Source organism: Egretta garzetta, unplaced genomic scaffold (assembly GCF_000687185.1).
Source record: "Egretta garzetta isolate BGI_Z169 unplaced genomic scaffold, ASM68718v1 scaffold430, whole genome shotgun sequence".
Taxonomy (NCBI): Eukaryota; Metazoa; Chordata; class Aves; order Pelecaniformes; family Ardeidae; genus Egretta; species Egretta garzetta.
In genome coordinates, this window is record NW_009258267.1 from 100,547 (window position 1) to 113,497 (window position 12,951).

Consider the following 12,951-nt stretch of genomic DNA (forward strand, 5'->3'; position numbering starts at 1 on the left):
CCCCTCCTGCCCACGGTAGCGTTCATCGTGGCGGGGTCTCGCTTCGCACTGGTTACGTTGAGGACTAAAACTTTGCCCGTCTGTCACGTCCGATGCTTTTCCCATCTATCAGAAGCTGCCGTACTGGAGCCTGTGATGACTCCCCCGTGCAGCTTCTCCCTTGTTTTTTTTGGTTTTCTTTTCTTTTTTTTTTTTTTTTTTTCCACTGGAGGCTCTGATGCTTATCAGTGTTGATTTGTTACTGGGCCAACTGCAACTGGTGTGTTCCTAAGCTGTTTAGCTGGAGGATGAGTTTAAGTGTTGTACTCCAAAGTTTGATGTGTATTTCAGGTTTTGTCAGTAATTGCTGTCATCTTGGATGTTCTTACCCATAACACGCCGTCTGTCTCGATTGTTGCTAGGTATCTAGTCTTGCTGGCATCTAGTGGCAGTGAATTAGGTATCATGTAAACACACATTTTTTGATTGTGAGTTAACTGCCACGCTGACTTTGGGTGAATGTGTGCACTGCTGCCTGGTATGAGTTAGAGTAAACAAACTTTGCTCTTTTCAGTTTTCTCAAGTTCTTCTTTTCCTTTATCAGGTAAGCAGTTCCAACCCCTGGGGTTATTTTCCCCCAATTTTTTCTAGTTTTCACTCCTGTCATTCTCCTGTCTGTGATAATTTAATGGTATTTTTTCAAAGCGCAGCATTTGCTATGCAGCGTGCTATTGTAGATGGCACTGTGCCATGATTTGCTTAATAGTTACAGCTCCTGCGTTTTCTGTCCCATGTTTCCACATCATCTTCCTATGTTTTTTTGACGGCAGTCGGTTGTGGAACTGAAGACGCTCGTGACTGTTTACAGGTTTACTTACAACCTGGTGAGACATCTCAGTAGGCTTAATCTTCCCATCAATATGCATTATTTGGCATTTATCAGTATTTAATTTCAGTTGTTCATTTGGTGGGTTACTGGTTTCCCTCACGGGTCCTTATATTTCTCTGAACATGACTCAATTAAATAACAGCATTGTCATACTGCTCATCTCCACTATCTCTTTTTTTTTTCCTGCTCACTGGCAAATGCATTGCTTTGTATCTAATAAGCGGTTTGATAGCCTAGGTTGTTAGCTTTTGACCACGACAAAAACAGGCTAATGACTCTATTCTTTGTTTTTCTTCTCAGCAAGTTCTTGATCTCTAGAAGTCCTCGCTTTTGTTTGTTTGTCTGTCTTTTAAGCCATGGCTTCTCAAAAATAGCGACGTAGAGTAAGCAAGAATGCAGGTCATCAGCGTGTCATCTGCTGTGCCATCACTGCTTGTGTATTTGTTTATTCAGTAACTGCAAGGTAATTCTTTTCCATTTGGTGCAATCATGCACAAGAAGTTACTGCACAAAAAAAAAAAAGGAAAGTGCTTGGTTCATTTCTTTGGATGTTTTATCCTAATGTATTCTTATACTAGTTCACCTGATTTTTAGTTTTTTATGTGTACAACTTGCCAAAAGTCATAGTACACCATCAGTCTTCTCTCCTTTTTTGCTATTTTACATTCAAAGGCATCTAACAGTTTTACCGATAGTATTTAGAGTTTACTGATGTTGGTATTGTCTCCCAGATGTGTTATATTCTAGTTCTAATTAGCATTTCTATCAAATTTCTAAGTATCTGTGCATGGCTTTATTTCAATCTGATAGTGTAATAGTAATAATGTTGCTAAGCAAGGTTTGTCTGGCTTCTGTGGACTAATACTGATCAAGTCATGACCTTCTTGTCTTATGGTTGTGGCATCTGGAGTTTCTAGGTGACCTCGGATACAAGTAGTAATGAGGCCTGGAGCTTTTCTGTTGGTGTAATTGGATTCATTCAGGTTAACAGGACTCTTCATCCTGAATGAGGTGAATTGATCTCCATCTCCCATTATTTTCCAGTTTACTTCTTTAAATATTGGTGTTTTTCTGCCCCTTTCTGGGTTTATGGTACAGCAGTTCTTCAGAATGGCACATTTTCACATTTATTGCATTGTGGAAACATCTCAGTCATGTACTTGATGAAAAGAGCTTTCTCTGAACTCTTAGATCTGAAGTGATAGGGTTGCTTCAGCCTTACTGCTTTGGCATTGCCAGATCTGCAGGTACCTGCTTTTTATAACCACCAAAAACCCAGGCCGTTTTGGTTTTGCTGTGGAAAGTGCTAGCAAGATATTGAAGAAAAGACATGAAAAGTGTCTCAGCAGTGTCTTCCAGTCTCCTTCTATTGATTCATGTTGGTTAATCCTGTTCTAGACATACATGCAGCATGCAGAACAATGAGATGTTATTAAAAACATCCATATTGCATATGGTTATAGAGACAGCACCTTAGATAGAAGAGTAACACCTCTGGTTCAGGAAGTTTCTAACCTATATAGGTTGTTGTAGTTGGGGAGGATAATCTGATGATGGATTGTATTGTCATCGTTTTGCACTTTTTCCTAGGCACCTGTTATTGGCCTGTTTTGGTGATGAAATACTAGGTGAAATGGATGCTTTGACCCAGCACAGTTGTTCTTGAAACAGAAGAGAGTTACTTTGTAGGGTGTTGGGTTTTATTCTTAATTGCAGATTTTACTCTTTCATCTTATTCAAATTTCTTTTTCTTAACCTTAGTCACTTTACGCCATCTAGCTTTCCTAATCAATGCTCAATCTAAACATACCATGGTCGTAAATAATCAGTGGCTACTGTCATGTATTGAGTTGATAGCTTCATGTCACAGAAAATTAGGCTAAATTAAGGGTAGCTTTTTCACTGGTGTGCTCTGGAATTAAGGTTGTAAGAAAAGATAAAAAATGTGCCAAAATTTGAGCATGTATGTGTAGGAAACTTGAAGTTCTATATTGTTCATTTTGATTTTTCTCAGGTTTATCTACTTGATGTGCATGTGCCGATGTACTGGATGCTTTTTTAGAATTTTTACCTATTTTTCAGCCTAAAGAAATAACATCCCTTATGCAGGTAACTGATTTGGAAAATGGTTTTTAATATCCACTTTCCAAAACTATTTGACAAATTTGAATTTAATTGTGGAAGTAGGTAATCATCAAGTGTCAAGGTTCCACTTTTTGAAGTTAATTTGAAAATTTGATTGAGGAGTTGCATTTATTGTAATGGTTTATGTACACTAATGACTTGGGGTGCTTTGATATCCATGTAAAATACCACCTTGTTATTGTCAGATCATCTAGTTCAACATAAAGAATCAGTTATTTAATTTTCAGATGCTTATGCATGGAGGCTTAAATTGAGTTGCAGTCAGTTTTTACTACAACACTTCTTTAGCATAAGATGTAGGGCAGAAGTGTAGCAAAGATTGTAGCTCATCCCTCATTTATACTTGCCCATATTACTCACAAAGGCTAGAAATCTTCCTTAGTATTAAAGCTTAGATTTTCTGTAGCTTAATCAAGCTTGGAAGGGGCTTGTATGTACATTGGGAAGGAAGAGTTTCAAACTTATGTACAAAGATGAAATAGCAAATTTGCCAGGTAGGGAAATTTGGTTTTCTGTTATAAGAGGAACACAGTATGAGTTCATATTCAAGATCTTTAATACATGTGTAGCAGTCACAATTTAGAAAAACACAAGAATGTAAATAAGGAAGATAGTGCTTAGTGCAGAGGAATAATGTGAGATTATATTGCAGAGAAATGTAATTTATTAGAAGAAAAAAACCCCAAAAAACAACACAAAACCCCACAGGAAAAAAAACAACACCCCAGAAAACCCTTAGAGCCGTTGTTTTCATAATCCGATTACAAAATTTCCCTAAATTGGAACCAAATTACATGCATTCACTGCTGTCTTCTAGCCTTGGCAGGCAGCTTGTTTTCTGCCGTGTAAGTTCTGTCTCTCAATGATACCGCCAAACTGCAATTTGTAGAAGTTGGGCGCTGAGATACTTCCAAAGATTTGGGTTTGGCCTTTGGAAGTGATGGTAAATGGGCTCTATTAAAATACTCATCACTTCCCAGCTGTGTGAAGGTCTTCAAATGCTGCAGGGGATGCTGACTAGACTATTTTGTCTGTGTTTTGCTGGTGATGAACAGGAATGTATTATGGTTGCTCAGAAGGAAATCAGAGTGAAAATCAGACACTAAATCAAGTCCACTACTGAGAAGAGAATGAACATGTTTGTTCTCTGTTCTAGAAGACAGAGAACAGGAGAGTTGTCAGTGCGATTGTACAGTCTCTGATCAGGTGCTACAGAAAGCAATCTTAACCTCCAGGCACTTTTCCAACTCTATTCTCTTTTCACAGCATCTCGTAAATTTTCTATAATGGGTGAGTGGATGTATTAGGATGGGAGTGGCAAGTGGCAAAGTTAAAAAACTTCCAAGCATGCTTGGTGTTTTGCAAAACTTATGGTGATGACAGATTTTTGCATTAAGATCATCCAAGATTAGGATTTGCATAATCAGTCTGTACAGAGAAAGATTACAAGTGAATGTGGAAGGGTTAATAGTGGGGCCGAATGATAGTGTTGAAGGTGACAAGGAACACAAAGAAGCAGTAGATAGATCAAGAAATGAGGAAATGGAGGGGAGGTCGCCAACCAACAGCCGTGACCAGGGAGGAAGATGTGTAACTGGTGGAATGAAAAGGCAAAGTGAAGTTAGGGGTTTTTCTAAGACTCAAATAAATTGAAGTTAAAATGACTATAAATTTATGACTGTCTAATGTGTGTGTTGACTATATGACTGAATAACTTTCCTTTTAGCTGTGAAGTTTGGAATGGTCTCAGACAAGTGTAACGGTGAAGGTGTTTCTCACGTTGCCGATTAACTTCAAACCCAAGCTAACAAGTTGTGCAAGGCTTCTCCACTTCCTTCTTCCATCTACCTGTCTTCTGTGGTTTATGTCTCTTTCCTAGAAGTTCAATGTCTGAGAGTATATAAGATATTCTGATAGAATTTAAGGCTACAGAGAACTCTATGAACTTTAATTTATTGTACAAAGAAACTTCTCAGTAGCATTCATTTAGTAAAAGTGGGATCCATTTTTTCTATTTTTACAAAGATCAGTGAGCTTCTCTCTCAAGACTTGATTTCTAGCTGAATACAATGGGCGCGTTAGTGTCTTTTCATTCCATGTGGTTTTGTCTTGCTGAAAACAAGAGGATTTTGTTTCTTTTATTACGAGGAAATGTTCTGCCTTGACAAGAAAGCAGTATTTTCATGAGTGGTTTAGAAGAATTTTTTTAGAATTAGTGCTGGGTGTGCTGATTTACTTGGATCTGAAACTGAACATTTAAATATGGTGTAAAGACCAGTGGATGGTGGCTGTTACTCTACCTTACACAGCTGAGCAGATGCATCAGACGGCTTAAGGAATAATATAGAAAGGTGTTATGTTTTTCCTTAGGTCAAAATATTGTGTGGGTATTTGTGTTTCTAAAAAGGAAAAGCTTTTTAAAAGTTACTGAAGTTAAAAAAAAAAAAAAGTAGTCCTTTATAGAATGAACTTTTTTTTTTTTTTCCCCCTTCTAGGAAATAGATGTTAACTGCCATTAGAAGCATTTTAGAGATATAATTCGACAGTGTCCGGATCTAGCAGCACTTTTTTCCTGGAAGATTTACATCTGGTGCTCCAATTTGGAGTTGTTCCTGCATTAAAAAACCCATTTCTGCTGCTCTTCTGTGCCATACAATTACATGGTTGCATTTCCTTTGGTTTTAGAAAAAGGACTGTCTTTTTAACAGCATCGAAGCAGTTTTATTTAAAAAAAAAAAAAAAAAAGGAAATTCTGGGGCGTTAATTTTTTTGTGTTTTCTTGGGGGGTGTGTGTGTTTATTGGGGTCTTGGGATAGAATTCATTTAAATATTTTCATAGCTATTTAGAAATGCTGAGGTTCTCCCAGTTTTACTCCCTGCCTATATCATTAACCTTGGTGTGGATGGGGAGATATTCCAGGTCTCTTTCTTACCATCACTTTTCCACACCTAACTGCAGCGCAGGGTCCCAGGTGCGCGGGAGGAGGTGTGCTGCTTCCCGGGCAGACGTGGTGGCAGTGACCTGGGCTCCAAGTTCTTGTCTGTTTAGAAGTGCAGGAAGAGCTGTCGGCTCAGTACGTGCTGCTCAAATTCCTGTTCCTGCTGCACTTGGAGGGAAAGGCAAGCCTGTAGCTTGCTGCTGGGGTTCGGAAAGAAAGAACTAATGAGATTTTTTCAGATACTCTGTGGTGGATGTGATGGCTAAAAAATAAAATTAATGTTAAAAATTTGGGGGTTTCTAGGGAGTGATGGATGTAGTCCAGTAAGTACTAATTCTGGTCAAGTGTTTGTTGCGTTTTTGTAACTTCCCTGATGTCTGAACCACATGTAGGTGGTGTGTTTCGGCAGGAAGGTTGAACACTGCCGCAGAACTCTTCCAACAGTTCTTAAGGAGCATGTTAGAAAGATCTGTAGTGCGTAGATGTTCTGGGCCAAATGCGTTTTTTTTGCAGTGATCTTTACCTGTTTTATGTTTACAGATAATCAGAGCTGATGTTTACATGGTTGGGTAACAAACTGTCCTTTAAAATGCTATTTTCATATTTTTAACTGTACTGAACTTTCTCTATTCTGCTGTGCGCTGTAGCTCTGCAGCTTAAATCACACTAAAAGCTAGCTGAAAATGTTAAATTATTTTGATTTAGATGAGCTGACCTGTATTTTCTTTAAACTTCTGAACTTATTTGTGAATTCTGAGAACTCATAACTAAGTTATGAGTCCAAATCAACGGTTATTGATACTTTTCCTGCTGTTATTTTTCACTGAGGGTGAACCTCTAGATCTGCTCAGCATGTTGCTTTGAAATCGCTGAGTTGTAAGTGTACATACTCATGTGTATACATAAAACACTGCAAAGTTTTGTTATCTTTCATAGGAAAGTTTTTACCTTTGAAGACAATGTTGGGACCAAGATATGATGAACAGGTTGCTGAAGAAAATCGTTTTCACCCAAGTATGTTATCCAACTACTTAAAGAGTCTGAAGGTAAAGTTAAATATTCTAGTAATTGAAATATTACTTTCATTATTAATGTTTATTCAAATGTTGCTTTTCAGATTTAAGAAAAAAGTGGTTGATGGCTTCTTCTGGACACCTGTACAGAAAATTTATTTTTTTGTTTACATTTTCAGGTTTTCTCTGTACCTCCAACATTTCCAAAAGTCCTTTCTTATAGGCAAGAATTGTGTAAAATCCTCCTGCTCATTCACTGTATTAGCAGAAAGAATCTCACTCTTATCTGTTATTACTGTTGCATCTTGGAGAGATGTCATTGTCAAAATGTAGACAGTCTGAGTTTGTAGTTTTACAAATGACTCTTGCATATGGATATGTTAAGTTGCAATTTTGCTTGTAGGAGTGAAAGCATTTGCAAGTGAAAGGAGACTTTCATAGAACTCTTCTGTAGTTTCAATGCATAATTCTCTTCTTTTGATGCATAGAATGCTTTATGGTATCTAACCAGTCATACCCAAGTGTGGAAGAAAACAATTTATGGATTTTATCCAGTAACCTCTTAGTGAAAAAAAAACGCATAAATAGAAAAAAATTTTAGGAGCATGGATTGGGACTGCCTCTATCAGTGGGTTACAGAGTTGTGCCTCTGGCTTATTTCTTCATTCTCTGTTTTGCTCATTTCTGTCTTGTCTACTTCCACTTTCATGTTCTGCACCATAGCACAAATTTGACAATAAAGGTGGGGAACAGGACCTTTCCAGCCTTTCATTAGGTCTGTGAAGTGTTGTGCCCAGTCCAGTGCATCTGGAGATGCGGGAAATGGGATTTTGAACCCCCAGGCAAAGAAAGGCCTACAGCCTAATTCTTCTAATCTGTTTATTAAACCGTTATATAGAAGGTTAGCACCATTTTTTTTGACTGTGTGTTTTATAAAACTAATCACGCTGCTGACATTTTTTCTGTGCTTTTTTTGTTTTCTTTTTTTGCTGTTGATCTATGTTAAATTAATTCCAAACTTCTTTAACAATATTGGAGCTTAAACATCAGATGAATCAGGTGACTAAAATATGGGAATCTTCTGTTCTCATCAAATGTATTATATTGTCTTGAACCCAGGTCTTGTTGCTAAATGTTTGCTATTTGAAACATACAATTTTTTTATTTGCTGAGATATGCAGTGGGTTATTGGAGTGCTATATTTGTAGAACAGCAGTTTACCAGCGATCTGGCAATGAGGTGAATGTACAGTTGAGGAGACCTTGAAAAGTGGATTTTCCCAAGACAAAAGTAGCTCACTGTGTGTGGTTCTCACCATTTTACTGCAGTGTGTTCTACTGCTAATACTTTGCAGAATAAATAACTTCTGAAACCTGGTTATTCATAGAATCATAGAATGTTTTGGGTTGGAAGGGGCCCCTAGAGGTCATCTAGTCCAACCCCCCCACAGGAGCAGGGACACCGCTAACTAGATCAGGCTGCTCAGAGCCCCGTCCAACCTGGCCTTGAATGTTTCCAGGGATGGGGCCTCCACCACCTCTCTGGGCAACCTGTTCCAGTGTTTCACCACCCTCATTGTAAAGAACTTCTTCCTTATATCTAGTCTAAACCTACCCTGTTTTAGTTTAAAACCATTACCCCTTGTCTTGTCACTGCTGGCCCTACTAAAAAGATTTTCCCCATCTTTCCTATAGGCCCCCTTTAGGTACTGAAAGGCCACAATCAGGTCTCCCCGCAGCCTTCTCTTCTCCAGGCTGAACAAGCCCAACTCTCTCAGCCTGTCCTCATAGGAGAGGTGCTCCAGCCCTCAGATCATTTTTGTAGCCCTCCTCTGTACCCGCTCCAACAGGTCCATGTCCTTCTTGTGCTGAGGGCTCCAGAGCTGGAAAAAAAAAAAGTACGGTTGGCCTTCTGGGCTGCCAGCGCACATTGCCGGCTCATGTCCAGCTTTTCATCCACCAGCACCCCTTATTGCTTAAGTCTATATAATTTAGTTTCCAAATAAGAGACTTCAGCAGAAACTTTTACCGATAGGTTTTGGTACTAGTGACATACTGTTGCTACCACAGATTTTTGAAGGTACCGGGTCAGCATTTAAGACATCTGACCGGGAGGAACTTTCTCTAACAAGCTTCCTCTGTGTTTCCTTTTTCTCATGGAGCTGGTTGCTGAAAATCTGAATGTTAGAAACGGATTTAATAAATGATAGCAACCTCATTTTTCTTCTGATTGCCAATATTGACATAGTATCTTAGCGGTCTCATAAAAAAAAATTGCAAGAGCAGTCATAGACAGTGTGAATAATTATATTAGGTAGGTTAGTACTGTTTATGCTTTACAAAAGGTAGTTTTATTTCTGTTGTGAAGAGCCAGGACGTTAGTTAGCTCAAAAGAATGTTTGGGAAATTGATATGCTCAAGTTACAATATTCCTGTTAGGAAAACTAGTTACCAGTTTTCAGCCACATTACTGTTTTCACAGATAAATTCAATCACTGATTTAAACCACTTTCCTCAAATAAGAAATGAAGAAAAAAAATCTTGGGACTGGAGAAAATTCAGTGTATTGTAGTATGCTCTCTCCCTCCTGGGGAGAATGTTTCCAAGCTCCAATGTCTAATGAGAAACTTCTGGGGTCATACAAGGGGAACCTAGTTAAGCCCATTTAATTGCACAGCAGCAGCAGAGTGCATGCATAAAGTATTAATAGCTGGAGATAGCTGGAATGTGAGAAAGTGAGGAGGAAGGCTTTTACAACCGTAGAAGGATGTAGAGAGCCTGGCCAAAATACATATGAGCAGAATGGAGGTGGTATGAAGATCTTGGTTATGTAGAAGATGAGAATTTCAAGCTATCTATGAGCTTTTTTTTCCTTCTATCCGGTAATTTTTACAATTGGAAGCAAGAAAAATAACTAGTTTCAACTGTGTTTCATTGTCTAAGATTCTAGTGTTGCAACAGTCCTTGTAAGAAATAAATCTATGTTTTAGTGAGAAGTTGCTCAACAATTTAAAATTATTCTTTCTTCCAAAGCTGTGTCATTCAATGGGCGTGGTAGACTGGAAGATGAGATTCTTGCAAAACATTGGCTGCAAAAAGTTTTTTCCAGTGGGTGGCTATCTATTTTAGCTAGGATAGTCTTTCAAAAATCAGCTCCTATTAAGAACTTTCTAGGAGCAAACTTGTGAGAGCGTGACTGAGAGGATGACTACGATGACTGATGTAATGTCAGGGCTTCAGAGCAGAGCAAAGCACCTGTATAATGAATGTATGCATACTAGAATATTCTATAGGTGCGAATTGTGGTCAGCCAGGACAAGGATAGTACAACCCCAGTTCAGTGACTGAAATGTTTTGTTTCCTGTGATACCAGTGTTTTTTTGCATGGATTTTGGGAACATCATAATTGTATACTTTTGTATGTTGTAATAATAATAACGATAATAATAATAATCCCCCTGATTTTTTTTTAAAATTTCTTTATCCTTTTTTTTTGCCTTGCACTCTCTAAATTGTAGTGTGTTATGTGCAGCTAATCCCATGCACCGAGAGAGCAAATGGTTATGCTTTCTGTATAGCAAGGAAACTGCTTTCAGGTCTTAAACGCTCTGTCTGCCATACATGCTTTTATACCTTTGGCTAAATTACATCGGATGCATTTTTGGTTTACTGCTCCATGAACTGTGTGAGGAGCAGTGTCGCTTCACAAGATCTTCACTTGTATATGATTGAAATGATTCATAATAATTGCAAAGGAATAGCAGGCCAGAAGTCCTAGAGTCCTGTAGTTCAGAGTTTCCTCTCTAGCAGACACTTTGCTATATTTCATTCTCCTATTCAGATCAAATGCAACATCCCAATTAAATTATTGCCAGTCTGTAGACCTTAATGTAAATAAAACCTGATCAAAATCCTGGTTTTGAGCATGTGCTGGAGTTTTAAATGTGTTGAAGATGCAGTGTTCTTCTGTGTTTTTTCATGCGTAACATGCTTCAGTGTTAATGTATTTTTAAGTGAACTATTGCTGTATCTTTAAAAAAGGCATAGCTATGGAACAAGGATTTTGCTAAATTGCCACTCTTAAAATGCCTTTTAAAAAGACATCTGGTTTCATGGTAAAGATCCTACTTGAAAGCATGACATTCAGCATATTGACCAAAAGCAATTGCTTGCACTTACAAGGCAGGAAATCAGGAATACTTTCAGTACACGGGTGTGTTAGTGAGCTGTTTTTGCACAGTAATACTGGGAGGTTTATGACTGGTGGGAATTTTGTTTGGACCACGGATCAGTAGGATGCACTTTGCTGATGTTCTCTGTGTGTTGGATGCCACCCAGTGGAATTTCTGCTTTCCATCTTCTTAAAAATGCAGTAACTTCTACAAGGCTGCTTTAAAAGACCTATTTTAGAGCTGTAAAAACCAAACACTAAAAAAGCAAGTACATGCACAAGGGGACATGTTAGGGTTGAGTGGGCAAGGCAGCCTGAATTCAGGTACGTACTAACATCTGAGTAGTTGAGACTGCCACCTTAATTACTGACAGCATCTTTGAAGATTTCAAGTTGTTTCATTTCACATTTTAGCTTTGCATAAAATGTAACCGAGAATTTAAGAGAATTTTTGTTTTAAACTTGAAAATTTGTTTGTTTGTTCTGCACTCTTAATTTAATGGATGGGTAAATTAAGATGAGTTATTTTTTCTGAGAGTATACTGTATATATGTCTCAGTAGTTAATTTTTCTTATGGTACTTCCACTGTGCCAGTGTTTAATATTGATGTACTTAAAGTGTAAGAGCACCGGATTCCACCTTATTTGGTTTTTAATGTGTTAAAGTAATTCTTTACCAGATAGATCTGCTAACAGCAGGAAAGTTTCTTATTTAGAAATGCTGGTGGAAACAACCTGAAGTTTCTGAATTGGTGGCTAGTGCTAATTCAGACACCAGCTTTCACAGAGAAACACAGATTAGTGTAATGGTGATAAAATATAGATTTTATGAACAAATACAATATTTAAGAATTTTTAAACTTGCAACTGTAGCCTGCTATTGCTTTTAATTTGGAAGTTATTAGCCATTTAGTATTTATGCACTGATATTGAACCACATTTTTTTTTTGTTTGTTTGTTTGTTTTTTTTAGGTTAAAATGGGTTTACTGGTAGACTTGACCAACACCACTAGATTCTATGATAGGAATGATATAGAGAAAGAGGGGATTAAATATATAAAGCTCCAGTGCAAAGGGTAAGTTGTCTGTACTTTTTAAACGTTTAGTTTTTAATTTGAAAGATCACACTGAAGTAATTAATCCTTTTTTTTTTCTCTCTTCCTTTTCCCCCAGCTCTCTCTTACTCTGTGTGTTCCTGTGTTTTTCAGGCATGGTGAGTGCCCTACACCCGAGAATACAGAAACATTTATCCGTGTGTGTGAACACTTCAGTGATAAGAATCCCTCAGAGCTTATAGGTATATCTTCTTATATCCGTTATATCCATCTTATATCCATCATTAGTTTTTACTGTTAATGTATTTCATATTTACTGCAGTCTTTTATTCTTAAGTCTAAGAAAAGGCATTTCCTCAATACAGTGTTTATGCATATATAGACTTGATTGCTTTTACTCCAGAAACTGGTGTGTTCCTGCATCTGTCAATTTGATTACAGCTATTGACTTAATGCAGAAAAGTGTACAGGCTTAAGAACTGTCTACAAATACATGATACTTGCATTGTGGTTTTATAACTTCTGCTGATGCAAATGCAGGTTATGTATTGCCTAAGTATTGTTTTGGCATTTGATGGTCTGGCTTACTTGAAGTCATATTTGATAACTGCATGATTCTTTAGCAAATCTCTCAAAGCAGCTGATTAATTGCTGGAAACTGGTTAGTTAGGCTAAGTTTTTTCTTTTGTGGTGTACTGTCTTGCAGTGAATATTTGAATGTTCTTAAGGATAATTTTTTTTTTTACCCAGAGCAAAGTAAG

General features: G+C 37.7%; 1 protein-coding gene across 2 annotated transcripts in view; it reads left to right on the plus strand.

Annotated features, from left to right (window-relative positions):
• The first annotated feature begins 179 nt into the window (after positions 1-179).
• RNGTT (RNA guanylyltransferase and 5'-phosphatase) overlaps positions 180-12,951 on the plus strand; it is a 188,331-nt gene continuing 175,559 nt past the window's right edge. For both annotated transcript variants that reach the window (XM_009648891.2, XM_009648884.2), the window contains exons 1-4: positions 180-259; positions 6,889-6,998; positions 12,108-12,211; positions 12,344-12,432. In XM_009648891.2, the coding sequence (XP_009647186.1) occupies positions 6,912-6,998; positions 12,108-12,211; positions 12,344-12,432 (280 nt within the window). In that variant the 5' untranslated portion in view covers positions 180-259; positions 6,889-6,911. The remainder of the gene's footprint in view (positions 260-6,888; positions 6,999-12,107; positions 12,212-12,343; positions 12,433-12,951) is intronic.